At 54.6% G+C, this 26,487-nt stretch overlaps 4 protein-coding genes across 15 annotated transcripts; 3 read left to right on the forward strand and 1 right to left on the reverse strand.

Annotated features, from left to right (window-relative positions):
- The first annotated feature begins 644 nt into the window (after positions 1-644).
- On the forward strand, positions 645-17,069 carry FERMT3 (FERM domain containing kindlin 3). 2 transcript variants are annotated; one of them, XM_063094239.1, is made up of 14 exons: positions 645-804; positions 3,820-4,053; positions 4,268-4,387; positions 4,471-4,639; positions 4,760-4,862; positions 14,021-14,128; positions 14,295-14,429; positions 14,510-14,559; positions 14,629-14,786; positions 14,977-15,083; positions 15,238-15,471; positions 15,820-15,944; positions 16,626-16,767; positions 16,890-17,069. In XM_063094239.1, exons 1-14 carry the CDS (start codon positions 645-647, stop codon positions 17,067-17,069), a joined length of 2,025 nt encoding a protein of 674 aa, XP_062950309.1. The 2 variants fall into 2 exon arrangements, with proteins under 2 accessions (XP_062950309.1, XP_062950310.1); XM_063094240.1 differs by having other exon boundaries at positions 14,662-14,786.
- A 325-nt stretch (positions 17,070-17,394) lies between these two features.
- Positions 17,395-19,795, reverse strand: TRPT1 (tRNA phosphotransferase 1). 4 transcript variants are annotated; one of them, XM_063094517.1, is made up of 8 exons: positions 19,636-19,795; positions 19,382-19,465; positions 19,055-19,136; positions 18,347-18,516; positions 18,160-18,262; positions 17,825-17,881; positions 17,639-17,752; positions 17,395-17,533 (listed from the first exon to the last, which is right to left on the reverse strand). In XM_063094517.1, exons 2-8 carry the CDS (start codon positions 19,454-19,456, stop codon positions 17,442-17,444), a joined length of 693 nt encoding a protein of 230 aa, XP_062950587.1. In that variant the 5' UTR covers positions 19,457-19,465; positions 19,636-19,795; the 3' UTR covers positions 17,395-17,441. The 4 variants fall into 4 exon arrangements, with proteins under 4 accessions (XP_062950587.1, XP_062950584.1, XP_062950588.1 ...); XM_063094514.1 differs by having other exon boundaries at positions 18,088-18,262; XM_063094518.1 differs by having other exon boundaries at positions 17,396-17,533; positions 17,639-17,749.
- Positions 19,796-19,852: 57 nt separating this feature from the next.
- On the forward strand, positions 19,853-22,468 carry NUDT22 (nudix hydrolase 22). Of its 3 annotated transcripts, none has more exons than XM_063095436.1 (6): positions 19,853-19,881; positions 20,214-20,712; positions 21,103-21,201; positions 21,681-21,778; positions 21,900-21,993; positions 22,303-22,468. In XM_063095436.1, the coding sequence occupies exons 2-6, from the start codon at positions 20,233-20,235 to the stop codon at positions 22,402-22,404; spliced, it is 873 nt and encodes a 290-aa protein (XP_062951506.1). In that variant the 5' UTR covers positions 19,853-19,881; positions 20,214-20,232; the 3' UTR covers positions 22,405-22,468. The 3 variants fall into 3 exon arrangements, with proteins under 3 accessions (XP_062951506.1, XP_062951505.1, XP_062951504.1); XM_063095435.1 differs by lacking the exon at positions 19,853-19,881 and adding an exon at positions 19,891-19,944; XM_063095434.1 differs by lacking the exon at positions 19,853-19,881 and adding an exon at positions 19,951-20,031.
- A 366-nt stretch (positions 22,469-22,834) lies between these two features.
- On the forward strand, positions 22,835-26,178 carry DNAJC4 (DnaJ heat shock protein family (Hsp40) member C4). 6 transcript variants are annotated; one of them, XM_063094174.1, is made up of 7 exons: positions 22,835-22,911; positions 23,233-23,333; positions 24,072-24,165; positions 24,658-24,842; positions 24,929-25,093; positions 25,817-25,899; positions 25,989-26,178. In XM_063094174.1, exons 2-7 carry the CDS (start codon positions 23,248-23,250, stop codon positions 26,168-26,170), a joined length of 795 nt encoding a protein of 264 aa, XP_062950244.1. In that variant the 5' UTR covers positions 22,835-22,911; positions 23,233-23,247; the 3' UTR covers positions 26,171-26,178. The 6 variants fall into 6 exon arrangements, with proteins under 6 accessions (XP_062950244.1, XP_062950243.1, XP_062950246.1 ...); XM_063094173.1 differs by lacking the exon at positions 22,835-22,911 and adding an exon at positions 22,922-23,116; XM_063094176.1 differs by lacking the exon at positions 22,835-22,911 and having other exon boundaries at positions 22,922-23,333; positions 25,813-25,899.
- Positions 26,179-26,487: the final 309 nt, after the last annotated feature.

Raw genomic sequence — 26,487 nt, forward strand, 5'->3', positions numbered from 1 at the left:
GGGGTGGCTGACACTCCTCCCCCCACCTACAGCCCCCAACCCTTCGCGGGCAAGGTAAGCTTCAGCCAGCAGCTGAAGTCCCAAGGGCCCCTCTCTGCCTCGCCCTCCTTCAGCCCCTCTGCCCAGCGTGCCTCTCCATGCGGCACCCTGAACCTCCAACATCCCAGGGAGGCTTTAGCTGGCTTGGGGTGTTTGGATCTGAGCTGTGGGCCAGGATTGGAACTATTTTCTGACCTGGGTTCACATTGCCAGTGGCAACTGCCATTGTGGTGTGGGGGTGAGCTGTGAGATGGAAAGTGGCCCAGGGGTTGTGCCCAGCTCAAGCATCGAGCAGGGGGATCTTGAGTGAGCCCTTTCTTACTGGGCCGTGGTCTTCCGTTCTGTAAGAATGGGAGTGGGTTGGACAACATGATCTCTGAGGGTTCTTGTCAGGTCAACCGCCCGCGGTGGGGAGAGGGTCTGAGGCTGGCCTGGAGCAACTCCGCGCCTGTGTCGTGCTCTGGCATGCTGCCCATGGGCTTGCCCTGCCCACCCACCTGCCCAGGGCACCCGGGGCACCTTCTGCTTAGACATGGTCAGTCTACCAGGCCCCAGCACCCTGCCCGCCTTGCCTCCTTCCACCCTCTCTAAAAGCAGCCACAGCCATGGCGGGGATGAAGACAGCCTCTGGGGACTACATCGACTCATCCTGGGAGCTGCGGGTGTTCGTGGGAGAGGAGGACCCCGAGGCGGAGTCGGTCACCCTCCGGGTCACAGGGGAGTCGCACATCGGTGGGGTGCTCCTGAAGATCGTGGAGGAGATCAGTGAGTGCCCCGCTGCCCCCACCCGCTGAACTCAGCACCACAGGCAGCACAACGGGTGTCCATCCCTTGGCACTTCCGGGCCATCCCTGCTGCGCAGCTCGCGATAGCAGTGTCACAGTGACTCAGGCACCAGCTTAATCGTTGGGTTCCAAAAAAGACATTTCCCCAACTTCCCCTCCCTCCCACCATCTTCCCTCCCTTCCTCCCACTCCAGCAGGTTCTACTAAGTTCCAAAGGAGCAGACCAGGCCACAGTCCCCTGTTCATCCTCTTCTAGGGACTAGAAGGGAGGCCTTGCCTGGGCAGAGGCAGAAGTCACATTCCCGAGGTCTGAGGGCAGCCAGGGACTCCTGTGACCTGGGGGCCTGCTCCCATTTTCCCTCCCCCGGGCGGAAGCCCTCAGCAGGCTGGTGACAGGCCCAGCCTGGGTGGGAAGGCCCTGCCCCCACAGGAAGTTACAGCAGAGCAGCCTGTGGTATCAGAGAGACGCAGGGCCAGGGACTTGGGGGCTTCTCATCGCCCTTCCCATCAGAGGTGGGGGCTGCTCCCTCCTGGGCGGGCAACAGGAACACCCCAATAGCCAGAGCCAGAAGGCAGGCTGGTGACAGCCCGGGTCCTAGGCCACCTGGGGTGGGGGGTTGGGGTGGGGAGGCTACCTCAGACCCAGCCAGCCCACCTTGTGCAGCCAGGAGGGAGGTCAGTCTGACTGCAGACGGGATGGGGACCAGCCCAGGCCGGCCACAAGGCTGGGGCAGTAAGGGGGGCTTCCACAGGCAGGGCCCGAAGAGGTAGTGAAAGCAGCAGTGGGAGCAGAGTGTCCTTCGGGAGACAGTGTCAGACTGAGTCTGAGGCCAGCCTGGGCCCAGCCAGGGCCGAGGAGGATGAAGACCTGGGGGGCCCAGGGCACAGCATGTGGCACTGCAAGAGGCCTGAACGTGGAGTCAGACAGACTGACAGAGCTGCTGCTCCACCCACTGTGGGTCCCCAGGGCAAGTCCCTTCAGTTCTGCATCCTGCAGTGAAACACTGTCCCCACCGTGGCCCTTCCCAGCCAGTCCTGAGTGCATCAGACATCTCCGGTCCACTCCTGCCCAGGGCCCCCGGCCAGCCCCTGGCCTCCTGGGGTGCAGCTGGCCAGGAGGAGCTGACCTGGCCAGGAGGTGCTGACCTTTTAGCTGCCCGGCCTGTGCTGAGTGCTGACTGCTGGAGCCATTGGGGCCCTGGAGCCCAAAGAGGGGTTGCACCTCACCAGACAAGGAGACTTCCCAGGAGAAGCTGCTTAATCTGAGTCCTAAGAGGCTGTCGCAGAAGAGAGGAGCAGGGCAGTGATGTTGGGAGCCTAGGGGTGCTCCAGGTTAGGGCCTCTAGGTTGGCGAGGACAAGGCTGGGCAGCCGCAGAGGCCTACAGAGGGATTTTGGACTTTATCCTGGAGGTGGACAGTGGCCACCAAGGGTTTTCAGCAGATCTCCTCGGCAGCTGGGTGGGGAGGACTCGAGGAGGGAGACTGTGAGGAGCCTCCTAAAGAGGGAGGACTTTGGAGGTGGGATTGACCTCAATTCGATGTGACGGCTCACAGCGAAAGGGGTGGTGCTCGGGCCTGTGCTGGACAGCCCTTGTTGCCTAGCCCCAGATGTGGCGTGGAGGAGCTGGTGAGGAGGAAAGGGGGCACCAGCGGGAGGAGATGTGGAGAACCCCGAGGGCTGGGGCCAGGAGTCACTGCACTCACAGCTCCAGGGCTGGGTGCGTGTGGCCGGGTGAAGGAAGCCAGTGACACGCCCCTGAGCTGGGACGTGTGGATTTGTGACCTGGCGCTCTGGGCAGGGTCCAGGCTAGGGGTCCGTGCATTTGGGCAGCTGAAGCCATAGAATAGGGGAGACCCCCAGGAAGAGGCATGGCTGAGGACGGAGAAGAGGATCCCAAAATGAACCTGGGGAAAGGTCAGGAGAGGGGGGCCAAGGAGGACAAAAAAAGAGCGAAGAGTCAAGGGAAGGAGAAGTGGGCAGCATGAGGGGGGAGCCGAGGAGGGACAGGTCAAAAGCCCTGGAGAGGTGAGACAGATGAATACCGAGAAGCTTCTCTGGATTTGGCAACAGTGGTGACATAAGCGAGGGTGGGGTAGGCAGGGTCAGGAAGCTGCTGAAGCCGGTGAGGTATGAGTGGGAGGTGGGGACAGGGAATTCGACAACTCACCAGGAGGACCTGAGAACTCTAGAAAGAAGGGCTTTGCAAACTCTAGAGGGCTGTGCACCCAGAGCAGCTTTTAGTCAGTTGCTCTTTGTTTTTGTGCTCATGTCCTGCTGGTCTAGGCCCCTGGAGAGGGGACGAAGAGGAAACCACGCATCACCCTTTACTGTGTCCCCCGTTACCGGCTGGACGACGAGTGACATATTCACATCTCTAACTGAATGCTCACTCATGTGGTCGTGCGCGTGCATACGTGTGTCACAAACATGGCACTTAATGTAGCAGGCATTGTTTAGTGTCCATGGGGTCTGGGTGGCGATTATGTCTTACAAACAAGAAAACAAAGGCCCAAAGAGGTTAAGTGCTTTGCCCGAGGTCACACTGCTAGTAGCCAACAAATATTTACAGCGTGCCTACGGCTCCACGCAGGCCCAATCCCAGGCGCCGAGGATATACAGCAGCAAGACGTAGTGTCCGCCTCCTGGGTAAGCCAGGAATTATGGGGGTCACAGGAGATGCTGTGCGGAGGGAGCCCAATGGGCTGTACAGCAAGAGGTGAGGGCACCCAGATTCTGGGTTGGAAGTTCCCCTGGGAAGTGATGTGGTGACAGCCTAGAAGGATGAGCAGGGATCAGCCAGCAAAGAGCCATTCTGCCATCACCTCTGGGGTCAACCCCAGGCCAACCTAGCCCGGCCCTGCCTTGGCATGGGCAGGGGACGGGGCGGTCACCTCTGAGTCCTGGGGCTGTGCTCAGTGTTGGGGGCAGAAGTTCGGAAGTTCGGGCAGGGCCTTTCAAGGCTGATGTGCGGCCACCACCCCCTGTTCCCCCAGATCGCAAGCAGGACTGGTCAGACCACGCCATCTGGTGGGAGCAGAAGAGACGGTGGCTGCTGCAGACCCACTGGACGCTGGACAAGTACGGGATCCTGGCGGACGCCCGCCTCTTCTTCGGGCCCCAGCACCGGCCGGTGGTCCTGCGGCTGCCCAATCGCCGCGCCCTGCGCCTCCGCGCCAGCTTCTCGCAGCCGCTCTTCCAGGCCGTGGCCGCCATCTGCCGCCTGCTCAGTGAGTTGCCCGGGCTGGGCCCCACTCCCAGCCCGCAGGGTTCTGCCAGGCTGCAGGTCCTCTCCCTTCCCAGGCCCAGCTATCGTCACATCCTCCTTGCTGTCCCGTTCCCCATCCTGCCTGCAGGGCTGTGAGCTGTCCCAAAGTAGCCGGGGTGAGGTGGGGAGGTCACCGGGCAGGACCTCACCCCCGCTGAGGCCCCAGCTCCGCTCAGGTATCCGGCACCCCGAGGAGCTGTCTCTGCTTCGGGCTCCTGAGAAGAAGGAGAAGAAGAAGAAGGAGAAGGAGCCGGAGGAAGAGGTGCACGACCTGACCACGGTCGTCCTGGCTGGGGGTGAGCGCAGGCTGGGCAGGCTGGGGCCGGGCCGTGAGAGCCGGGGCTGGGCACGGCCGGCTGAGCCCCGACCTTCCCTCCAGGTGTGGCCCCCGCGCTGTTCCGGGGGATGCCAGCGCACTTCTCGGACAGCGCCCAAACCGAGGCCTGCTACCACATGCTGAGCCGGCCCCGGCCGCCGCCCGAGCCCCTCCTGCTCCAGCGCCTGCCTCGGCCCAGCTCCCTGTCCGACAAGACCCAGCTCCACAGCAGGTGCACCGCCCGCTGGCGCTCCACCCGGGCGCCGCCCTCCTGCCCCGAGTCCCGCCTTCCCTCTGTGTCCTTGCTCCCCGGACACCTGGCACAGCCCTGACTCCACCTCCCTGTGGCCAGGTGGCTGGACTCGTCGCGGTGCCTCATGCAGCAGGGTGTCAAGGCCGGGGACACGCTCTGGCTGCGCTTTAAGTACTACAGCTTCTTTGACCTGGATCCCAAGGTGGGCTGGGAGCAGGGAGGAATCGGCTCTGGCTCTAGGACGCATGGGGACCTAGGGCTTGGGGCTGGGCTCCGGGATGCCCACAACGGGTCGAGGTCTGTCCATCTGTCCACTTGTCCATCCATGCCCCTGTTTATGGAGACTGCGCACACTGTGCTGGGCCCCCGGCTGATTTCAAGACAGAGCAGTGTAGGCAGTGGTGGGTGCCCCTGGGAAGTCTGAGGCTTACGTGAGAGAGGCTCAAGGAGGGCTTCCTGGAGGAGGCAGCACTTGGACCTGCAGGGACTGGGGGCAGGCGAGGGAGGAGGCTTTTCAGGCCGGCCCCAGGGTTAGCATCCCTCTGTCTCAACCGATGTGCTCCATGCCCCTGTCTCAAAAACTGTCCAGGACACTCTCTCTACCTGTGACCCCACTTTTCTGCCCCCCTTCACAGCAAAACTTCTAAACCCAGTTGTGTACAGAACACTTGCTTCCAGAATCCTGCCTCCTGTTTCCAAACTTTCTGTGGTTCTCATCCACTCCCTCTCTCTTCTTGGCCAAATCTATTCTGGAGTCTTCTTTCCCCATCCGCACACAAGACGTGCACCTGCTGAGGTGACCCTGCCCTCCACGCTGTCTCTCCCACGGTCCCTTCTCATCCACTTCCTACCTGGCCACTTGAGACGTAGACACAACTGACCACCCCCATCTGGAACTGTCTTCCTCCCACAGCTTGAGTGGTGCGCTGGCTCGGGGGTGTCCCTCTCTCCCTGCTGCTCTGCCCGGGCTCCTTGGAGCTCTCTCCTCTCCACGGCCTCTTGGTGCTGGTGAGCCTCAGGGCTACATCCTGGGCCTCCTTCCTTCTGCACCCTTTCTCCCAGTAATCTCCAGTCTTGTGGATTTAAATATCATCATGCTCTTTATGTCTCTCAGTTTATCATCTCCAGCCCAGACACCTGTCCCCTAAGCTCTACACTCAGGGACCCAACAGGCTGCTCAAACTTATGCCTGAGCAGGATCCTGATGCCCCAACCTGCCCAGGATCTCCCCCTACCGTTCAGGGACTCACTGCGAAGCCCCACACGTGAACCATTCTGGATCCTTCCTTCCCCTCCCACCCAACCCCTCATGGTGTCCAGTCGATCCGCCCTTGAACAAAAGTCTCACATTACCCGTTCTTCTCTCTCTTGGTCTGTCCCAGTGCAAGCTGTGGGCACCTCTCGAGCAGGTGACTGCAGCCTCTTGCTCAGGGTCCTCTCTCCTCTCTTGGCCTCCACGATAGTGGAATGAACATTGACGGATGTGCATTAGGTCTTGTCGCTCCTGCTTCGCAGGCGCCTGTGGCTGCCTGCGGTCCCACCCACTTCCTTGTTCCCTTTTTCCCGTCTTCTTTGGGATTGAGTATTTTTTATAATTTCATTTTATCTCCTTCATATTAGCTTATTAGCTCTACTTCTCCTTTTATTTGTAGTTGTTGCTTTCAAGTTACAGCACACACGTAATATTACCGTCCAGGAGTACACGACTTCACGTATAGTTTATGAACCTTACAAGACACTTCTCCTCCCCCCCAGCCTGCTCTTGTCCTCAGACATGACACCTCTGTGTGTGTCACACCCACACTACTTTGTCATCGTCCTTGTTACCATTGTTATTATTATGACAGCTTTATTGAGAAATATTGTCCATGCCATACAACTCGCCCATTTAAAGTGTACAATAGAATGCAGCCTTATAACAACAAGGTCGTGGGTTCAGATCCCCGTACCTGCCAGCCGCCCCAAAATAAATAAATAAAATGAAGTGTACAATTCAATGGTTTTTAGTATATTCACAGAATTGTGCAACTATCACCACAAAACTTTAGAATGTTTTTGTCACTACCCAAAGAAACCCTGTACCCATCAGCAGACACTCTCCACTTACCCCAACCCCCCAGCCCCTGGCAAGCACTAATCTGCTTCCTGTCTCTATGGATTTGCCCAATCGGGACAGTTCATTTAAAGAGAATCAAACAATGTGTGGCTTTTGGGGACTGGCTGCTGCTTTCACTCAGCACAATATGTTCAGGGTTCATTCACGTCGTAGCAGGTGCAAGTGCTTCATTTCTTTTATTGCTGATAATATTCCATTGCGTGGCTATGCCGCATCTTATTTATCCAGTGTGTGTGTGTGTGTGTGTGTGTGTGTGTGTGTGTTTTCCTTTCAGTACTTTAGAGACGTTGCTCTATAGTCTTCTGGCTTGCACTGCTTCCAAGGAGAAGTCCACTGTTCTTTGCTCTCCTGTATGTAATGTGTCTTTTTCGTGTGTGTGACTGGCCTGTCTGGAGATCTGATAATGTGTCTTTTTTTTTTTGACTGCTTTTACATTTTTATTTTTATCATTGGTTTTATTTTTATTTTTCTTTTTTTAGTGTTTATCTTTTATCACTGATTTTAAACATTTGGATTATCACGTGCCTCAGTTGGCTTCAGGTTTCTTATGCTTGGGGGTGATTGAGCTTCTCGAATCTGTGAGTTTATAGTTTTCATCAAATTCCAGGAATTTGGGGCCATTATTGCTTCAGCTATTCTTTCTGTCCCCTCCCCACTTTTCGTACTCCAGTTACATGACTGTTGGGCTGCTTAAGATTGTTCACAGCTCACTGATACTGTTCATTTTTTTTTTCAGTCTTCAGTCTTTAGTCTGTGTTTCAGTTTTGGACAGTTTCTATTGCGGCACTCGTATCTTCAAGTTTACTAATCTCTTCTGCCAGATCTAATATGCCATTAAGCTCATACCTATGAGTTCAATTTTGGCACTTTTAAATAGTTTCCATATCTCTCCTTAACATGCTCACGTTTTTCTCTACCTTCTAGAATATACAGGATATGTCAATAATTACTGCTTTTTTTTTTTTTGGTTTTTGTCATCTATGTCATTTCTGGGTCTATTTCTATTGACTATCTCTCCACTGTGAGTTGTACTTTTCTGCTTGTTTTCATGCCTGGTAATTTTTTATTTGATGTCAAGCATTGAAAATTTTATATTTTATATTTTTGGATGCTGGGTTTGTTTTTTGATAGTCCTTTAAATATTTTAAAACCTTGTGGGGATGAAGTCGAGATACTTGGAAACAGTTTGATCCTTCTAAGGCTTGCTTTTAACCTTAGTTGGGCAGGACTACAGCATGCGCTAATCTAGAGCTCATTTACCCCATTACTGAGGCAGTTTCCTCCTGAGGACTCTTAGATGCCCCATGTCTGATGTGAAGTTTCTCTGCTCTGGCTGTTGAGAATGTGAACTCTTCCCACCCTTGCATGAGCTCTGGCAGACATTCCACCTGCTGCTTTCCAGTGTTTTGTTTCCTGGCTTTGGGTAGATTCCTTCATACACACATACACCAATCAGTACTTAGCCAAAGACTCAAGAGGAACCCTCTACGTATCTCCAGGGCTTTCTCTCTGTGTGGCTCTCTCCTCTCCAGTACTCTGTCCTGTGGATTCTAGCTGCCTTGGACTCCCCACATTGACAGCCCCCAAAGTTGGGGAATGAGCAGGGCTCTGCTTGGGTCCCTCCTCCCTGTGCTGTGGCCTGGAGACTCTCCAGGCAGTGAGCTCAGGCAATCTTAGGAATCACCTTGCTTGTCTCCCCTCCCTCGGGATCACCATCCTATTGGTCTGCTATCCAATATGTAAAAAGCACTTGGTCTTTGTTGTTCTTTTTGTTTTTAAATTAAAATTTATTTTTAGTCGAAGTAACATATGGTGGCATAAAGAGTTAAATAGAGGGCGCTGGTGCTCCGTTGTTTAGAGCGCAGTGCTGACAACAGCACCGTCCAGGGTTTGATCCGTGCACCAGCCAGCCACAAAAAAAAAAAAAAAGAAAAGAAAAGAAAAAAGAGCTAAATAGTCCCATCTTTCGTCATCCCAGATCCCAACCCCTAGAGACTATAGATTTTAACTCAGCAGCTTTTTACGCTAGTGTTTACTTCCATATGACATGCTTATATATCTACTTCTCGATTTTGCCATTTCATTCATTATCTATTGACTTTGTACCAAAAATAAAGATGTCACTGTCTCCCTCCTACCCCTGTCCCGCCCACAACACACATTTCCTTGTATCTTTCTAAGTGAGTAGTATTTATAGTCTTTGGTTAAAACAATGTGATTATGGTTATAAATAGTAATATATATAAATCGTGTTTATAGCTAAGCCACAGGGTAACCATAATTATATTTCCTTTCTTGGTCAAATTATTCTGGAGTTTATAATTGTTATATTTTTATTTACTTATCTTTCTATTAATTATCTGTCCATAATTATAAAAGAGGCCCCAAAAGGCTTAATGGACATTCTCTTATGTGGCTGTGGCTTGCCTTTTGGGGTCTTCATGGTGATCAGGTCAGATGTTTCTTTATCTCCAACATTGCACCCAACCGTAATACTACTTTCAAATGGTTGGTCACATCAGGATTTCAATCAGTGTTATTTCCCTCTAGAACCATAGATTGCCTGCAGTCTAGACCCGCTGAATGACTGCTGTCCTTGGACTTCCCTTCACTATTTTCCTGAGAAATCTTACATTGGACTTCTTGTTTCCTGGATCCTTGCGTTCCTCTTTCTTTACTGACTCCCTCCTTCTGATGAAACGTAGGTATTTCAAAAAGTTTGCAGACAAACAGTATTGAAAGATAACACAAATCTTTCCATGAACTTTTTTGAAGTACACTCATATGTTTCAATAACTTTCTCTAAAAGGGCACATGAGACAAACGTTTTGAAATGTTGCATGTCTGAAAATGTCACTATTCTATCCCCACTCACATGATAGTTTGGCTAGGTATAGAATTCTAGGATGGAGACATTTTCCTGCAAAATTTTGAAGCCACCTTCCCCTTGTCTTCTAGTTTACAGTGTTGCTGTTGGGAAGTCTGGTGCCATTTTTTAAAAAAAATGTGTTTATTTATTTGGCAGCGGGCTGGCACAGGGATGGAACCCTGGACTTTGGTGTTGTCAGCACTACACTCTAACCATCTGAGCTAACTGGCCAGCCCCATTTAAATTTTTAATCCTTCTCTATGTGACCTTTTTATTTTCATTTTTTAGAAGGAGAGGGGAGACACCAGAAACTTTTAGCATCTTCTCCTTATCCCCTAGTGTTCTAAAATCTCTCAATAATATGTCCTAGTATATGTCTTTCTTCATTTGTTGGCCTGCATACTTGCTGGGCCCTTACAAATCAGAAACTTAGATCCTTCAGGTCAGGACAAATGCCCTATACAATCTCTTTAATAATTTCCTCCCCTCCATTTTTCTATTCTTTCTTTCTGAAACTCTACCTCATAGATATTAGACTTCCTAGATTGATTCTTCAAAGAAAAAATGTTTATCTTTTCTTTCTAATTTTTCAGTTCTTTGTCTTTTCCTTCTACTTTCTGGAGGGTTCCTTGATTTCTCTTCAAAAATTCTTTTGAATTTTTTATTTCTGCAACTATATTTTTAAGTTCTAAGAGTTCTTTCTTTCTTTTTTTCTTAAGAGCTCTTGTTTTCTGAGTGTTCCTTTTTAAAAGTTTTTTTTAAGTATGATATACATTTAGAAAAATGCACAAATGTAAGTAATACTTCAGTGACAGAACCTTACTATCCTCCAGAAGCCGCTTTTTACTTCTTCCTGGCAATATCTCCCACTTGGGGTAACCACTAACTTTACTTCTCACACCGTAGATTAGTTTTGCCTGTGAAATGTACGTAATGGAGTCATGTAGTCTGTGCTCTTTTGTGTCTGGCTTCTTTCAGCATATGCTTATATGATTCGCACATGTTGCATACAGTTGTAGTAAATTGTTTCTCACTGGCATATAACATTTTTTACGTCAATATACCACAATTCATTCATTCTACTGTTGATGGGCATTGTATAATTTCCAGATTGGGAAAAATAGAGATGCTATGAACATTCCAATATATGTCTTTTGGTAAACATATGTACATGTTTCTGTAGGGTATGTATCCAGAGGTGGAATTTCAGGATTATAGGGCAGCTATTAGTTTAGCTGTAGTAGATAACTGTTAAACAGTGTTCCACGGTGGCTGTACCAATTTACACTCACATCAGCAGTGTTCGAGACTTTCAGTTGTTCACAACTTCACCAACACTTCGTATTTCCTAGCTTTTCCATTGTAGCCATTCTGATAGGTGTGTAATGGTATGTTATATAGTTTTGTTTGTTTATTATTATTTTTTAAAAAAAAGATGACCTGTAAGGGGATCTTAACCCTTGACTTGGTGTTGTCAGCACCACGCTCAGCCAGTGAGCGAACCGGCCATCCCTATATGGGATCCGAACCCGTGGCCTTGGTGTTATCAGCACCGCACTCTCCCGAGTGAGCCATGGGCCGGCCCCTAGTTTTGTTTGTTTAAACAGCTTTATTGAGGTATAACTTACATAGCATAAAAACTACCCATTGTAAACATTCAGTTCGATTGTTTTTAGTAAATGCAGACAGTTGTGCAACCATCACTACAATCCAGTTTTAGAACATTTCCACCAGCCCAGAAGGTTCACTAGTTTGCCATCATTCCTGCTTCTGCACCCAACCCCAGATAACCAGTGATCTACTTTTCGTGTGGTTTTAATTTACATTTCCCTGATGACTAATAAAGTCGGTTTTCATAGGTTATTAATACATCCTCTTTCATGAAGTTTCTGTTCAACTTTTTTGACAATTTTTAAATTGAGCTCTTTATCTCTTTCTTACTGATTTGTAAGAGTTCTTTGTACATTCAGGTTATGAGCTCTTTGTCAGATGAATATATTGTGAATATATTTTCCCACTCTGTATTTTGCCTTTTCTTTCTCTTAATGGTTTCTTTTGATAAACAGCAGTTCTAATTTTAGTATAACCCAATTTATATTTTTTCTTTTATGATGAACACATTTTGTGTCCAGTGTAAGAAATCTTTTCTACTCCAAGATCATATAGTCCCATGTTTTTTTCTCTTAAGGCTTTATTATTTTAACTTTCACATATAGATCTGCAGTCCACCTGGAATTGATATTTGTATGTGACATGAAGTAAGTGTCCCCCCTAAATTTTAATTTTTTTATTTATTTATTTTTTATTTATTTATTTATTTTTTAAAAGATGACCGGTAAGGGGATCTTAACCCTTGACTTGGTGTTGTCAGCACCATGCTCACCCAGTGAGCAACTGGCCATCCCTATATGGGATCCGAACCCATGGCCTTGGTGTTATCAGCACCACACTCCCGAGTGAGCCACGGGCCGGCCCCCTAAATTTTTTTTTTTTTTTTTTTTTAACATATGGGTATCCTGTTGACCCAGTGCCATTTATTGAAAAGAGCATCCTTTCCCTAGTGAACTGCAGGGTCACCTTTGTCCTAAGTATGGTGAACATATATATGTGGGTCTCACTCTGACACTTCCACTCTACTAGTCAATTTGTGTCTCTTTGCCAATACCACACTGCCTTAATTACTATAACTTTATAATTAAGTTCTTTTTAAAAATAACATCCTGGTCTCATTTTATAAGTGCAGTATTTTCTCTATATAAGGGTTTTGACTAGTGTTTGAAGTTTTCTTTTGCTTCCTCCCTTGTCTTTATTTCCTCCAAACTCTTTTTTTTTTTTTTTTTTTTCTGTTTTGTCTTCGTCTTCGTGGTCCATGCTGGTAGCTTTCCTTAAATGTGAGCAGTTCTTGCCTGTGCATTCATATTCAGAGGTGAGGCTCTCAGAAGCCAATTGGAGACCCTGAGAGTGTGAATAGGGCTTGACATTTTGGTGGCCTCCTGGGGGAGGCTGGAGGGCTGCTGTTCTTTGTGGGATTTTTCACGTTGGCTGCTCGGTTTCTCAGTGACCCTCTAATCTCTCAACTGAGAATAGAAGGCTGTCACTGCTAATGTTGAGGGTGACAGATGGGAAAGACAGGGTGTCTCACCCTTCAGAATGCCAACTTTCTCTCAACTCATCTGTTTTCAGCGCAGTGCACCCCCCATCCAGCTGAGCCTGGGTACCAAATGCAGGGGCACCTCTGGCTCAGCATCGGTAGAGAGTAAGTCTCTGGGCTTCTGCCAGGTGCCAGCTGTTGTCACTGGCTGCAGGGAGTTGGGTAGGGAACTGCTCCTCTTGTAGACTTCCAACAGTCCTCATGTCAGCGCACTCTCACCTCTCATCCAGAGGATCTGAGTCGGGAGCCTGGCCAGGATCCGCCATGTGAACTGGATGCCTTTCTTCATTCAGATCTGTGTTCTTTTTGCTGTTTGCTTTCTGCCTATTTTCAAAATCACTGGAGGCTTTCTCTCTTGGGAGAGAGAGGATGTGCTATCCCAGCTCTCTCTGTCCTGTAACTCAGTTCCCATTCACGTTTTTGCTTTCAATCAATCTTCCAATTTTTTTTTTTTTTTTAACATCTCTCATCTGCTGTGGGCCCCTCTCGTCTTTGTCTTTTGGGTTTACCTTTTTTATGCCTTTGCTTTCAATTTTGGTTGGGTTTCAGAGGCAGCATTGGTCTTCTTTTTTTTTTTTTTTTGTCTTTTTTTTGTGACCAGCACTCAGCCAGTGAGTGCACCAGCCATTCCTATATAGGATCCGAACCCGCAGCGGGAGTGTCGCCGCGCTCCCAGCGCCGCACTCTCCCGAGTGCGCCACGGGCTCGGCCCAGCAGCGTTGGTCTTCTGTGGGTAACTGGGATCCCCTTTTGAGCCTTTACCTTCCCTGTTTCTTCTCTCTGGAATCCTCTTCCTCTACCCTTCCCTTTAGTGGCCCACTGTCATCCTTCTTGCCACTGCTCAGCATGTCACCTCCTCAGTGAAGCCGTCCCTGCATGCTTCCCCATGTTCCATTCTCTCTTATTACCATCAAACTTGTGGTGCTGTGACAGAGGGCATGAGTGAGCTGTGCCAGGGAGGTGATTTCCTGGACAGTGTCTATCGCACTCCTGAGTCACTTTGCTTATTGATCGGTTTGCTGGGTCTCCACGCACCCTCAGCAGCATGTGGGCCCACAGTAAACATCTATACACCCCTGCAAAGGTCTGGAGGGAAGATGGCATCACTTGCCTGAGCAGCGGGGGACTGGCAGGCTGAGGATGAGGTTGGGGGCTGCTGTCCATGTTGGGCCACTAAACAAGCCTGGCGTCTGATCAAGCCTGCCTCCCCTCCCACGTCTCCAGACAGACCCTGTGCGGCTGACCCAGCTGTATGAGCAGGCTCGGTGGGACCTGCTGCTGGAGGAGATCGACTGCACCGAGGAGGAGATGATGGTGTTTGCAGCTCTGCAGGTGCCAGGCAGGCCTGGGGGCCCTGGGGCGGCTGGGGTGCGGGCAAGTCCCAGGGCAGGAAGGGCCTTTCACAGTGGGGACCATCTCCAGGGAAGCCCAGCTTAGGAGCCCTGTTGGGTGACTGGGCTGCTGGACTCAACCCTTCCTGGCCATGTGCCCCACCCAGTACCACATCAACAAGCTGTCCCAAAGCGGGGAGGTGGGTGAAGCGGTTGGCGCGGACCCAGGGCTGGATGACCTGGACACAGCCCTGAGCAACCTGGAGGTGAAGCTGGAGGGCTCGGCGCCCACAGATATGCTGGTGAGGAGGGGCTCGGGCAGGGGCCGGGTCAGGGCCAAGCGCAGGGGACCCAGGCCCCCTCTGACTCCTCTGCCCCACAGAATAGCCTCACCACCATCCCAGAACTCAAGGACCATCTCCGAATCTTCCGGTAAGTTTGGGCCAGAGCTGGCACCCTGCAGGAGGGTCCTGTGTGGTGGGAGAGAGGAGGAGGGGGAAGGGTGCCTTTCACCGCCTCCCGCCTCCTGCTCAGGCCCCGGAAGCTGACCCTGAAGGGTTACCGCCAGCACTGGGTGCTGTTCAAGGAGACCACACTGTCCTACTACAAGAGCCAGGACGAGGCCCCGGGGGACCCCATTCAGCAGCTCAACCTCAAGGGTGAGTGAACAAGGGCGCCACCCGGCCCACCTGCGGTGAATGCTTGCACCCTGCCTCGGTTTCCTTCTGGGGACCAGGGAAGATGCCCTCCGTCCTGAGGTGGCTGCATAGGGCTGGCATTCACACAAGGACCTCTCAGGCAAGGCTCCCCCTCCCCGACCTCCTAGCCCACCCTTTCTTCTCCCTCCAGGCTGTGAGGTGGTCCCTGATGTCAACGTCTCTGGCCAGAAGTTCTGCATCAAACTCCTAGTGCCCTCACCTGAGGGCATGAATGAGATCTACCTGCGGTGCCAGGATGTAAGTGAGGGCTGGGCAGGGGCCAGGGCTGGGAATGAGGCGGCAGCAGAGATGGGGCAGGAGCTGGGGCAAGGGTGGGGGCCAGGACAGGGACTGGGGGCGCTGAGCCAGAGCTTGGCTAGCCCCTCACTCCCTCCCGGCCCCTCCTGCCCAGGAGCAGCAGTATGCCCGCTGGATGGCCGCCTGCCGACTGGCCTCCAAGGGCCGCACCATGGCAGACAGCAGCTACGCCAGCGAGGTGCAGGCCATCCTGGCCTTCCTCAACCTGCAGCAGATGGGCGGCGGGGGCTCCGGCAACCATCCACAGGGCCCCGATGCCTCTGCTGAGGGCCTCAACCCCTATGGCCTCGTTGCCCCCCGCTTCCAGCGAAAGTTCAAGGCCAAGCAGGTGTCTAAGGAGTGGGGTGTGGGAATGACCACAGCATTTACCTGGCCACCCTTGATGCCTGGATCTCCATAGAGCCTCGGAAAGCTGGGTGCTCACCTGTTCTTTCTCCCACCACGTCCCTGAGCTGTGCGGGATGGTCCCCGCCCTCTGGGAGGGGTCATGGTCCAGATGCCCACGTCCACCTCAGGGCCTGGCTCAGCCCACATGTGCTTTGGTGGCCCCACACTGGGCACTGCCACTTCCCAAGGCTCAGCATCCTGTGTCCATGACAGGGGAAGGCAGGGGGTTCTCAGGGCTTTCGGGAAGGGGAAGAGAGCCTGGCAGCCCCTCACCAGCATGGTTCTGCAGCTCACCCCACGGATCCTGGAGGCCCACCAGAATGTAGCCCAGCTCTCGCTGGCTGAGGCCCAGCTGCGCTTCATCCAGGCCTGGCAGTCCTTACCCGACTTTGGCATCTCCTATGTCATGGTCAGGTATGATCCCCAGCCCTCCCTGCCCTGCCAAGCCCATCTCTGCCCTCACCTGCTGCCTGGCCGCTTTGTGCCCACATCCTAAGAGCTGGTCCTGGGTGGCACCCCGAAACCTCCCTTCCCTTACTCTCTGTGGGCAGACCTTACCGAGGGCCCCCTGTAAGCCCCCACCCCATTCTGCACCCCCAGAGCAAACACAAGAGACAGAGCTCCAGCCAGGAAAGCAGGAGACCCATTCCCATCACAGCTCTGCCACGGGCTGTGCCCTCCCCAGGTCTGGGTCAGCTGTCTGTAGGACAGGGCCAGCGCTAGGCGCTGCTACAGGGGTGGTCCCTTTGTCATTCATTTCCCAAGCCTGCAAAGGTATGCGTATGGCAATGGATGATAATGATGATAACCAAAAACCCCATGAAAAGTGATCAGTTAAAGTCATGGACTACTTCCCTGATGCTGGTATACTGATTACATGAATTAACCCCCATTTTCTAATGAGGAATTTTAGACGCAGAGAACCTAAATGACTTGCTCAGGATCGCACAGCTGGTGAGCTGCAGAGCTGGGGGATGAACGCAGCTCTGTCCTGCTCCACCGTGCTCGCTCTCCAGCACTGCACCATGTCATCTGGGTGGGCTCCGGGAAATGCAGGTGGAGCTCTTGCTCACACTCTCTTCCCCTGGGGACCAGGTTCAAGGGTAGCAGGAAAGATGAGATCCTAGGCATCGCCAACAACCGACTGATCCGTATCGACTTGGCCGTGGGTGATGTGGTCAAGACCTGGCGCTTCAGCAACATGCGCCAGTGGAATGTCAATTGGGACATCCAGCAGGTGGGCTCAGAGTGAGGGTAGGGACAAGGCACAGGAGGTCGGGGCCAGATCCAGCCAGGGCAGGGCAGGGGCTGCTCCCTTATCCCACCTCCCACTATACCCTCTGACTGTCTGCCCTGCAGGTGGCCATCGAGTTTGACGAGCACATCAACGTGGCCTTCAGCTGCGTGTCTGCCAGCTGCCGCATTGTGCACGAGTACATTGGGGGCTACATCTTCCTGTCGACTCGGGAGCGGGCCCGTGGGGAGGAGCTGGATGAGGACCTCTTCCTGCAGCTCACAGGGGGCCATGAGGCCTTCTAAGGGCTGTCTGACTGCACTGGCCCTGCTCACCACCTGCCAGGGCCACTCCCCAGCCCACACCCACTGGGACTCACTACCCCACACCCTCTCCAGGCAGTCACTGAGCTGGGCACACTCACCCACTGTCACTGGCTTTGTGCAGACCAGGAACTGGCTGGGCCAGAATCTGCCATCACCCAGGCCAGGCATGGTGGACCCTGAGCTCATACAGCACCCACCTTCCCTTGTCTGAGTGGCTAAGGCCTTACCTAAATGTAGTCCCTGAGCACACAAGAAAGACGAGATTTAGCTACAGGATGATAAATCACGGTTTGCAACTGGAGTTTCTTTCTTGTTACTTTTCAAAAAATTTCTTTTTTATAAATAAGTATTTTATTGTTGAATCATCCTTCTTCTTCTGGGGCTATGCTTGGGGCCACTCTGACACACTGTCTCTTTATCACCAGCCAAGGAGAGGGGTTTTCCTGAGATAGAGACAAGAATTTGTTAGAGAAAGGGAGACCTGAGGTGAGGGCAGAAGGGCACAGGCTTCAGGCACAAAGCCTAGGAGAAGGGGTAGTGCTTCTCACGGGTAGGGCGTAGCTGCAGGGCCTCCTTGAAGTACTTGGGAAGCAGGAAGCCATCAGCATTCCCTGGAGTCAGGATCACCCCATTGGCAGAGCGGAAGAAGGGTATTCCATCTACTGACAGAACTAGATATGTGGCTCATGCCCTCCTTGAAGACCTCGGGCAGTCCCTGCTGTGTCCACACTCACCTGCCAGGGCCAGGGGTCCATCGATGAACACAGCCACTTCGCAGTTTGGCCGCATGCCTGCAGAGACAACTGGAGCTGGAGCCTGGGGCACCTAGGGCTGCAGTCAGCAAACCTGGGCACACGGGTCCTGGGCTGGGGGGCAGGGAGGGGTGCTGCTCCATGCAGGGCAAGGGGCGGCCTCAGACAAGAGAAGCCGTGACCTTTGGAGGAGGCCTGGGAGGACAGAATGGGTGGGAATAGCTGGGTTGGGTGGGGGAACTGACCACTGATGACACCAGTGTCCCCAGGCAGTCCTGGGGCCAGGTGGATGTGCATCCTTCCCTGGCAGGACAGACCCTTGAGCAGGATGGATGGCCAGTGCTTCCAGAATGTGCCATGGACTAGCATCAGGGGTAGGGCCTGTGGCATCTCTAGGGGCATCAGCTCCAACTCAGGTACCTGGGATGGGTGGTTGAATGGGCAGCAGTGAGACCTCCTTCATGGGCAGGGGGCTCTCCACTTGTCCCCTTAGCTAGCTCCCACCTTCAGGGAGTGGCCCTGATTGGCCCGGATGAGGGGGCCAATGCTGGGATGCCCTGGCTGCAAGGCGAACCGTTGCTTCTCACTGGTGCCCACCACGCGCTGCACATCTTCAGCTGAGAATCCGTGGAACTGAGGCAGCTGCAGGAGGGTGCCCAGGGGCACAAAGCCATCTGTGGGCAGACAGGGTGCTCAGAAGTCGGCCTTGCTCTGGCCTGGGCCAGCGTTAACAGGGGAGCCACAGGCAATCGGAACAAAGCCTGGGCTTGGGGAGTCACACACACTTCATCTGTGTGAACTTTAGAAAGTCTCCCCTTTCTAGGCCTCAGTTTCCTCAACTTACACAGGAAGATCTGTCTCACGGAGTGTTGGAAAAACAGTGCTTAGCATAGTACCTGGTCCAGAGTGGACACTCAATAAATGTCAGTTGCCCCAATACCAAGTGCCCACACTCAGGGTAAGTGTTTTCTGGGCCACTTGGCTGGAGGGGGCATCACCAGGCCTGCTCCAGGCAGGGTCTCCTCTCCCAGTTTTCCATGGTCATGATATGGGGCTCTGGGCTCAGTCTTCTTTGTCCAGGGGGACAAAGTGCCCTCTGTGCCTCCCTCATAAGACAGAGATGGGAACCATGGGAGAGGGGTCACAGACAGGGTCACATTGTGCCCTGGGCTGGAGCCACTCCTCACCCCAGCCTCCAAGACCCTCACTTACCTGCACCCATGGGAAGCCCCAGCTTCAAAGCCCCATGGCGCAGCACGTAGGACAGGGCCTTCGACAGCTGCACATCTCGGTCCTGAAAGAGCCCAGTTGTGGCCCCTGGTTTCTATGGTCATCCTGCCCTGCTGCCCACCCTGAACCCTGAGTGACTCTGCGGCAAAGCGAGACCAGAGGGAGAGGAGTCCCTGTGGTCTCCAGGAATAGTACGACCCATCAACCCTCTACCCCAACTCCACCAGCATTTTCCAGGGAGCCAGGTTTCAGAATCGAGTCCCCCTCCCCTGTCCTCCCACCATGGGGTGGAGGTGGGGAGGAACGCACCTGTTCCCGGGGTCTGTGAGCGCTTCTACCCCTGGGCCCTGCTGCTTCCTGCCTCCTTCCTCCAGAGGAGTTCATGGCCAAGACCTGCGGGGATCAGTGACTTTAAGAACCCTTCTATGTCCCCACCCTGCCCAGAAAGTCGCAAAGCCTCAGCATATAAGAACTGAAAGAGGGATACACAGCTCATTGAATTCGCTTCCCACCCCCAAATCCCTGGTGCAGATAGGGAAACTAAGGCGCAGCAGGCGACTTGCCCAAGGTCACACTGTCAGCGACGGAGCCCAGGGAAGCCGAGTCCCCCTCGCTCCAAGATCGCGGGTGTGCCTTTCAGGCAGACAGGGCGGAAGCGTCAGGACAGAGACAGGCCACCGACTGCGGCCGGCGGGGCGGCGGACCCCGCAGGCCACCGAGCGCCCGGACCGGCCAATGAGAAGCTGCGGAAGAAGGGGCGGGCACTTCCGCTTCGGGGAAAGGGGCGGAGCCCGCGGGCCTGCCTGCCGGTGAGTCCCCGGCTGGAGGCTGGAGCTTCCGTACCCTGTGTCCCGGCGCATCCCGGCTTGGAGGCAGGATCCCTGGGTTGGGAGGACATGGGCATTTGGGGCTGACTGAACCCAGGACTTCTGGATGGTCAGGATACCCGGGAGACCCCGGTACCCGGCCGGGCTCAGGGCTATTGGCGATGATAGGACACTTTACCGCCCAAGGAATGGTCAGGGGGTGCAGAAGGGCTGGGGGATCCCTCAGGAATTTTGTGACAGAGGGGGCCAGCTGCTGGGGCCAGAGGTGATGGTGGGCCCCCCGGGGTGACAGACCTGTCTGTGTCTTCCTCCAGAGCTGCCCTGTCCAAGACCATGGACCCTGAGGTGTCCCTGCTGCTGCAGTGCCCTCCTGGGGGGCTGCCCCTGGAGCAGGTACGGGCTGAGTTGAGCCCAGCCCACGATCGTCGCCCACTGCCAGGCGGGGACAAGGCCATCACTGCCGTCTGGGAAGCCCGGCTACAGGCCCAACCCTGGCTCTTCAACGCCTCCAAATTCCGCCTGCATTCAGCCACCCTGGCGCCCATTGACTCGCCGATGCCACAGCTGCTTCTGCGCCTGGGCCTTACTTCCTACCGAGACTTCCTGGGCACCAACTGGGCCAGCTCAGCTGCCTGGCTGCGACAGCAGGGGGCCATTGACTGGGGTGACAAGCAAGCCTATCTGGCAGACCCCCTGGGTGTGGGTGCTGCACTAGCCACCACTGATGACTTCCTTGTCTTCCTGCGCCGCTCTTGGCAGGTGGCTGAGGCCCCTGGGCTGATAGATGTGCCTGGTGGGCACCCTGAGCCTCAGGTGAGATGCCAGGCTGGGCATAAAGACCCAGCCAGCTCATGGAAGCTGGATCTCTAAGCCCTGCCAGGTTTGGTGTCCTCAACCCTTAAAGGGAAAATTGGTCTGGTGTTTCTCTGAAAGCTGCTTAGGACAGCCCTGCTCCTGCCCCTGAGCTGAAATATGGGGAGGGGGAGTGGGCAGAAGAAAACGATACCCTACCTCACCTTCAGCCCCCAGTGTGACTCCTTCCTAAATGGACCTCTGGTTGTCCATCAGGAAAAGGAGGGCTTAGGTTAGGGAATCACCAAGACTCTTACGCTGTGCCCACACCAGGCCCTCAGGGCCAGCAAGTATAGGGGAAGACAGGGCGGGAACAGGTGGGGAGCAAGGACTGAGCCTGACCTCTCACAGGCCCTGTGCCCTGGTGACAGCCCCCAGCACAAAGACCTCCCTGGGGAGCTGGTGGTACGTGAGCTCTTCTCCAGTATCCTTCAGGAGATCTGTGATGAGGTGAGTGAATAGTGTCACGGACAGCGTATTGAGTATGAAGGGAGGAGACAGAACTTGCCAGAATTCTGGGCTGGTGGGAGGGTCTGCAGGCATCTGGCTGGCATTGAGGGAAGAGCTTGGCTTTGCAGCTGGATGTATTTGGAGTGGACTTCTTACCCTCACTACCCTGCGTCTCAGGTTCTACCTCTTACCAGTGCAAACAAAGATAAATGTCTTCCCTACTCCTACGGTGGTTGAAAGATGGGTAAATGGGAGTCCCACTTACTAAATGAACTTCCTCTGGGTGACCCTGGGCAACTTGTTTAGTCTCTCTGGTTTTGGTTTTCCCATCTGTAAAATGAACATGCCCAAGATCTGAAATTCTTTGGTGCTGGACACTTGATCTACAAACTGTTAAATGCTGTACAAGGGTAGTGGGTTCTTCTCCATTGAGAGGAGCAGGGATTTGGGCACTGACAGGTGGGACCCTCTGGACCCAGGTGAACCTGCCGCTGCTCACCCTGAGCCAGCCCCTGCTGTTGGGGATCGCCTGCAATGAGACCAGTGCCGGCCGAGCCAGTGCCGAGTTCTACGTCCAGTGAGTGGGCTCAGGGGCACAAGATCCTGGATCCTGGGTGAGGTGGGTGGTGAGGGGCAGGGCTCCACAGGGACCTTGCAGGAGCTGGCCAGCCATGAGCCACCCTCATGTCCTTGTCCAGGTGCAGCCTGACTTCTGAACAGGTGAAGAAGCATTACCTGAGTGGGGGGCCCGAGGCCCACGAGTCTACAGGAATCATCTTTGTGGAGACTCAGGTGCAAGGCAGTCAACTGCATCTTGCTTGGAAGCCAGGGCTGGGGCCTGCAAAGTGGTCTGGTGATGCATGCTTTGCAGGGAGGGAGTGGCTGGGTCAGACGGGCCCTCTCAGGTCTCTCAGAGTTTCCTCCGTAGTCAGAAGGCTTGCCCTCAGCCCAAGAGAAAGGTCCAAGGACCTATTTAGCTTTCTTAATGTGTCTCCCTAGGGACAGTGCAGTGCAGAGGGCTCTGAGGCTCAGGAATTCTGGGCACAGACCCGACAGGAGATGTGGTAAGGGCTGGATGTCTGGGTCTCTGTTTCCTCACAGAACGTGCGGAGATTGCAGGAGACCGAAATGTGGGCTGAGCTCTGCCCCTCGGCCAAAGGCGCCATCCTCCTCTACAACCGGGTCCAGGGAAGTCCCACCTGAGTCGCCTAGGGTCCCCAGCCCTGTCACCACAGTTCTGAAGACAATAAAGGACTTTATTCTTGGATTCCGTTGGTATCTGCTGTTTCCATGAGACAGAAAGAGGCCATTGGGAGAGCCCTGGGTGGTTGAGGGACAGGACAAGTGACTTGGGGGGAAAAAACCCCCAGCCTGGCCTCAGTTTTCCCCTCTACAAGCCGGGGATAAGGGCCGTGCCTTCTTTGCCGGGCTCCGGCGTGACTATAGGGTGGAAGCAGCTCTGTGAAACGTCCACGGGACGGAGGGACGGCAGCTGAACCGTGGGTGCGGGCGGCGTCTAGCAGGTCCGCAGGCCTCAGCTTCGGTGGGTGGGCCCGAGGTGTCAAAGGCCAATAGGTGCGCGGGGGCGGGGTCTTCACCGCCTGTCTGCATTTTCCCGGCGGTGGGCGTGGTATTGGCGTCTAAGCCAATGAGAGAGCGGGGGAGGGACTAAAGTGGCATAGGAAATGACGGCGGCCGCAGTGTCTGCGCGTGAGGCGGGGCGGGGCTTGGCTGTGGCCCCTCCTTCTCCCGTCCCCCAAGCCCCCTGAGTTGGGAGGGGGTCTCGGCATCCCGGGCTGGTTGTCCAGACACCGAGGCCAGTGCGGGGAAGGGCCCCGGAGGCCTGGGTCAGAGGCAGGGGTGGGCCCAGGCACGGGGATCTGGACCTGAGCAGGAAGGACCCCCCCGGACCTGCGTCAGTCTTCCTTCGCGAGAAAACGGGGCCAGCCGCTTCCCTTTGCCCCCGCAGGGCTTGAAGGCTGGCCCCGTCTCGGTCCTAATGCCCTCTGCTTTGTGGCCTCCTTTCCCCAGCTGCCGCTCGCCGCCATGCCGCCCCTGTTGCCCCTGCGCCTGTGCCGGCTGTGGCCCCGCAGCCCTCCCACCCGGCTCCTCGGAGCGGCCGCCGGGCAGCGGTGAGTTGGGCGCCGGAAGCCCAGACCCGGTTGTTCGGTGGGTTTCTGTTGAGGGCTGCCCTATGTGCTGAGATAGTTGTGGTCTCTGCTCTGTATCAGGTGCCTTACAGGCTTGTCTCAGGTAACCCTCACCTTCGCTGCTGAGGACACTGAATATCAGAGATTAAGTGATGACCCCTAAGGACATAGATTGAGTTAAGGGGCAGATAAGGGATTTTGGTATGTTTTTGTGGCAGCTGGCCAGTACGGTGATCCAAACCCGTGACCGTGGTGTTACCAGCACCACGCTCTCCCAAGTGAGCTAACCCCCCAGCCCCAGATCAGAAAAGCCCAGGTCCAACCCAGTGCTTTCTCTACAACTCTAGTGGCTGTCAAGCATCACTGTGCATAACCCCTGGGGTAGGGCACAGAAATGCAGATTCCTGGGCCCTGCTCTGGAGATTCTGAACTGGAGGAATGAGGTGGGGCTCAGGAATCTGTTTTTTAAAACAAGCTTTTCACGTGTTTCTGATGCAAGGGGTTTGAGGACTACAATTTGAGAAATCCTGACCTGCACCATGCCTCAAACACTGCAAAAGGGAGGGGTGATCGGGACACAGATCTATCTTGGGATCTGCCTCAGCCTCCTCAGCTCCTGGTGGCTGAGTTGCAGGGTTTGACCCAGGGAGACTGGAGGGGAAGGACAGGGGTATCCTTTGAATTCCCTCAGCCCCTGAAGGTTTGGGCCTCTCTCCACAGGTCGGCTCCCAGTAATTATTATGAACTGTTGGGGGTGCATCCTGGTGCCAGCACTGATGAAGTTAAACGAGCTTTCTTCAGCAAGTCCAAAGAGGTACCAGTGCCCCTAAGATAGGGAGGGAGAAAAGGAAATCTGAGTCAGATGAGGGTGCTCTCCAAGTTCCCAGGAGTAGATCTGTGTCTCTGGCTCATGCCATGTTCCTACAGCCTGCATAGGAAGGGGGAGGTGCTTAAGGGGCAGAGGTCTGGCCAGGTGGGAGGAAAGGTTGGGGGCAGGAGCCAGGGGTCCTGTCTGATTGGCTGGGCTTGGTTTTCTTGACCTGCCTGCCTGCTCTCGAGAAACCAGGACCAGGATATATGATAAGAGAAGGGGGCTGGCTGGTGGGAGAACTTGAACCAGGGGAGAGGCAAGAATGTGCTTCTTGACCATCTGGCATTCTGGAGGGGTGGGCAGGCCTGAGAGTGAGGGCCACTGCCCAGGCAGGGCCTCTGGGAGTGTTACAAGCCCTTGTGGGTGGACATCATCAGGATGGGTCCTGGGAAGGGACATGGAAAGGGAGGTAAGGAGAATCCTGCCCTATCCCAGCTGCACCCCGACCGGGACCCTGGGAATCCAGCCCTGCACAGCCGCTTTGTGGAGCTGAGTGAGGCATACCGTGTGCTCAGCCGTGAGCAGAGCCGCCGTAGCTATGACCACCAGCTCCGCTCAGCGAGTCCCCCGAAGTCTCCAGGTGCCACAGCTCATCCCCAATCTGCTCGTCAGACACACAGGTACAGTAGTCTTGCCCCCAGCTTTCCACACTCCCAGGTCTCCTGGGGACCCTCATCCCCACACTATTCCTTCCTCTGCCTCTCAGCAGCTCCTGGGCGCCCCCTAATGCACAATACTGGGCCCAGTTTCACGGTGTGAGGCCACAGGGGCCTGAATCGAGGCAGCAGCAGCACAAACACAACCAGCGGGTGCTGGGGTACTGCATCCTGCTCATGCTGGCAGGCATGGGCCTGCACTATGCCGCCTTCAGGTGCATCCCTGTCCTCCCTGGGTGATGGGCAGAGGGCAGGAGAGTGGGTGAATCCAAGAATGGTCAGCCAGCCATCCACACATCCTGTGGCCTGCACTCTTGGGTCTCTAAAGCTAAGAACTGCATGAAATCAGTCTCTGGAGCCTCTACTTATTTGGTAAAGGCAACGCTGTACTAAGGGCTAATGTTAGTATTTTCAGTTTTCGTAATTTGAATGTAAATCTTTGGTGCTGGCTGCCAGGGAGGGCTGGAGGCAACCAAAATCATGCACAAAAAGTAAATGCACTGAAACCGAGCCTCACCAGTAACCGTCCTCATTCATTCATTCATTTGGCAGTCGCCTGTCTCCCTGCCACTCACACATGCCATGACAAGTCATTTTCTACAGCAAAGATACCTAAATGTCAGTGCCCAGTACTAGCAGCCTGCCTAGTTCAGTGATGAGTTAGATGCACAACCTTTCTTGTCCTCTGGGAGAAGCACCCGTTTGTTCAGAGCTGCTGTCACCACCTTCAGCAGGACAGCCAGGGACTTAGGTGCCACTGGACCCTGCACAAGCCCAGGCCATTCTGTGCCCCTCTTCCCCACCTGTCACAGGCGGAATTAGGCTGAAGTCCCCACAGATGTGAAGCTGTGAGAACCTAGAGTTGGCGGTGGGGGACAGGACTTGAAGGACAGCAAAGAGTGGAGTCCCAGGGTTAACTGTAACCCCCTTGCAGGAAGTTGGAGCAGGTGCACCGTAGCTTCATGGATGAAAAGGATCGGATCATCACAGCCATCTACAACGACACACGGGCACGGGCCAGGTCTGTCCTTTATCCTGCCCCCCTGCTCCCTGTCCTGACACCACTCTCTAGGATCCCTGTCCCGACCACTGAGGTGTTCTCTCCTCCAGGGCCAACAGAGCCAGGCTCCAGCAGGAGCGACTGCAGAGGCAGCAGCAGCCACCACCCAGGCCTCCCTAAGTCCCCAGCCCCTGAGGGGCTCACTTGGATAGGGCCTACCATAGGGTCTGCCGTGTCCTCCCTGCTTCCTTCCCAGGAGTCACCACGCCCCAAAACGCGTGCAATAAAGTGAATTTCAGAGCTCGTGTCCTGCTCCCTCCTTCAGGCCCAGCGCCCACCAGTCGGCCTGGCCGTGGGGCAGCGCTCCGCCCTGCGGGTTGGCGGCGGCGACCCGGGAGCCCGGCCCCCTGGGCGGTGCGTCCCCTTTCCCCTGCAACGGCGGGAGGGGGTGTGTGGAGAGGGCGGGCCCCGCCGGCGGCCTCGCCCCCCCGCCCCGCCCCCGCCCCACGGCCCGGTGGGGAGCGCGTGTCTGGGTCACATGAGCCGACCGCCCGCCAGCCCGGGCCCGGCCCCCCGTCGCCCCCGTCGTCCCCGCCGCCGCCGCCCGCC

This window comes from Cynocephalus volans, chromosome 4 (assembly GCF_027409185.1).
Source record: "Cynocephalus volans isolate mCynVol1 chromosome 4, mCynVol1.pri, whole genome shotgun sequence".
NCBI classification, from domain to species: domain Eukaryota; kingdom Metazoa; phylum Chordata; class Mammalia; order Dermoptera; family Cynocephalidae; genus Cynocephalus; species Cynocephalus volans.